Source organism: Trachymyrmex septentrionalis, unplaced genomic scaffold (assembly GCF_001594115.1).
Source record: "Trachymyrmex septentrionalis isolate Tsep2-gDNA-1 unplaced genomic scaffold, Tsep1.0 scaffold9, whole genome shotgun sequence".
NCBI lineage: Eukaryota > Metazoa > Arthropoda > Insecta > Hymenoptera > Formicidae > Trachymyrmex > Trachymyrmex septentrionalis.
Window position 1 is genome coordinate 1,217,179 of NW_017306091.1, and position 1,368 is coordinate 1,218,546.

At 29.8% G+C, this 1,368-nt stretch overlaps 1 protein-coding gene across 1 annotated transcript in view; it reads left to right on the forward strand.

Moving 5' to 3' along the window:
• LOC108755919 overlaps nucleotides 1-1,362 on the forward strand; it is a 3,670-nt gene extending 2,308 nt beyond the window's left edge. The window contains exons 6-8 of the mRNA XM_018499341.1: nucleotides 84-214; nucleotides 443-741; nucleotides 1,214-1,362. Coding sequence (XP_018354843.1) covers nucleotides 84-214; nucleotides 443-741; nucleotides 1,214-1,352 — 569 coding nt within the window. The 3' untranslated portion in view covers nucleotides 1,353-1,362. The remainder of the gene's footprint in view (nucleotides 1-83; nucleotides 215-442; nucleotides 742-1,213) is intronic.
• Nucleotides 1,363-1,368: the final 6 nt, after the last annotated feature.

Consider the following 1,368-nt stretch of genomic DNA (forward strand, 5'->3'; position numbering starts at 1 on the left):
CACACACACACACACACACAGAAAATAAATGTTACAAATTAAGATAAAAGCTGTAAATTTTGTATTTCATTATTACTTTGCAGATAGCTTAGCATTACATTGTGGATTGTGTATCTCCGGACAGACCATTAGCGACTGTACTCGGGCTTTGAGGAATATTAATACTATTTCTAATCGTGTTGTGATTTTGCTTGGCTCGGTTGATGTTTATAATGTAAGTTAATTTGACTTTGCTCTATCCTTGCATACAGATTGTACGCAGTTAAATGTATATCAAGAAATACATTGAATATAAATATTAGCCAATGTATGTTACTTAAATTTCTGAAAAAAATTGCAACATGGATATAGAAAATCTTTAAATAAATTTAAATTTATTATTTGTTTGCATTTGTAAAATACAACACAACTAGATTTTCATTAAATATTCGATCCTCTTCAGAACGCCACTTGCGAGGAAATGGTATACGATATGACGGAACTCTTGCAAGTTCTCCGGTCTAAATTTCATCTTTCAAACACAGCCATCACTATCTGTACTCTTCCACCTTTGGCTAACCTTAGCATTTATGCTCATAAGAAACAAAGTATGGCGTTGCTTTCCTTCAACAATTGGATAAGATCTCTGACGGATGATCCGTCTAAAAGAGATTCGTCTTTTATCAATTATTCTGTAATAGATTTATACGAAAAGTTCTGCTTTGACGAAACGTACGTCACAAACTACGATTGGTATCAAACGTAAGTACATCAAGTAGTAATCTAGTTTCTTCTAGATTTATAATCTTTTATGTTTTTTTTAACTGTTTAATACTTTTATCATTATATACTGCTTATCATTTATATACTGTTTAATCCTTTCACCTGTTAAAATTAGTTATTAGTTTAATTATCAAAATGTTTTAAAAGTGCTTGAATTGTAATCGTTCAAAAATAAATTGGTTTCTTGCAATGTAAATTTTTTATAGTGGAAAAAATAAAAAACAAATTTTTAATTTTATTTAATTTCAAGTAACATCATGTTCATAAAATTTTAATTTAAAGCTTGATTATGGAAAAGTATGAATACAAATATATAAAAAAAAAAATAATATTAAAAGAAAAATTTTATTGAAAAACAATTTTTAAGTACATATGATTTTGTAAATATTCGTCTTTCATGCATAGTAAATAATTTTATATCTCATACAATACGTTTATTGGTGATTTTTAGCCAAGCGCGTAGAGTGTCCGGCACCAAACATTCCTATGTGCTGTGGAACATGAAGGGACGAAAGCGAGCTATGAGCCTCATCTACGAAGAGGAAGACACAGATCAATCCAGAAGTCCCAGCTCGTTGTCAATGCAATGAGTTATCTGGGATCTTC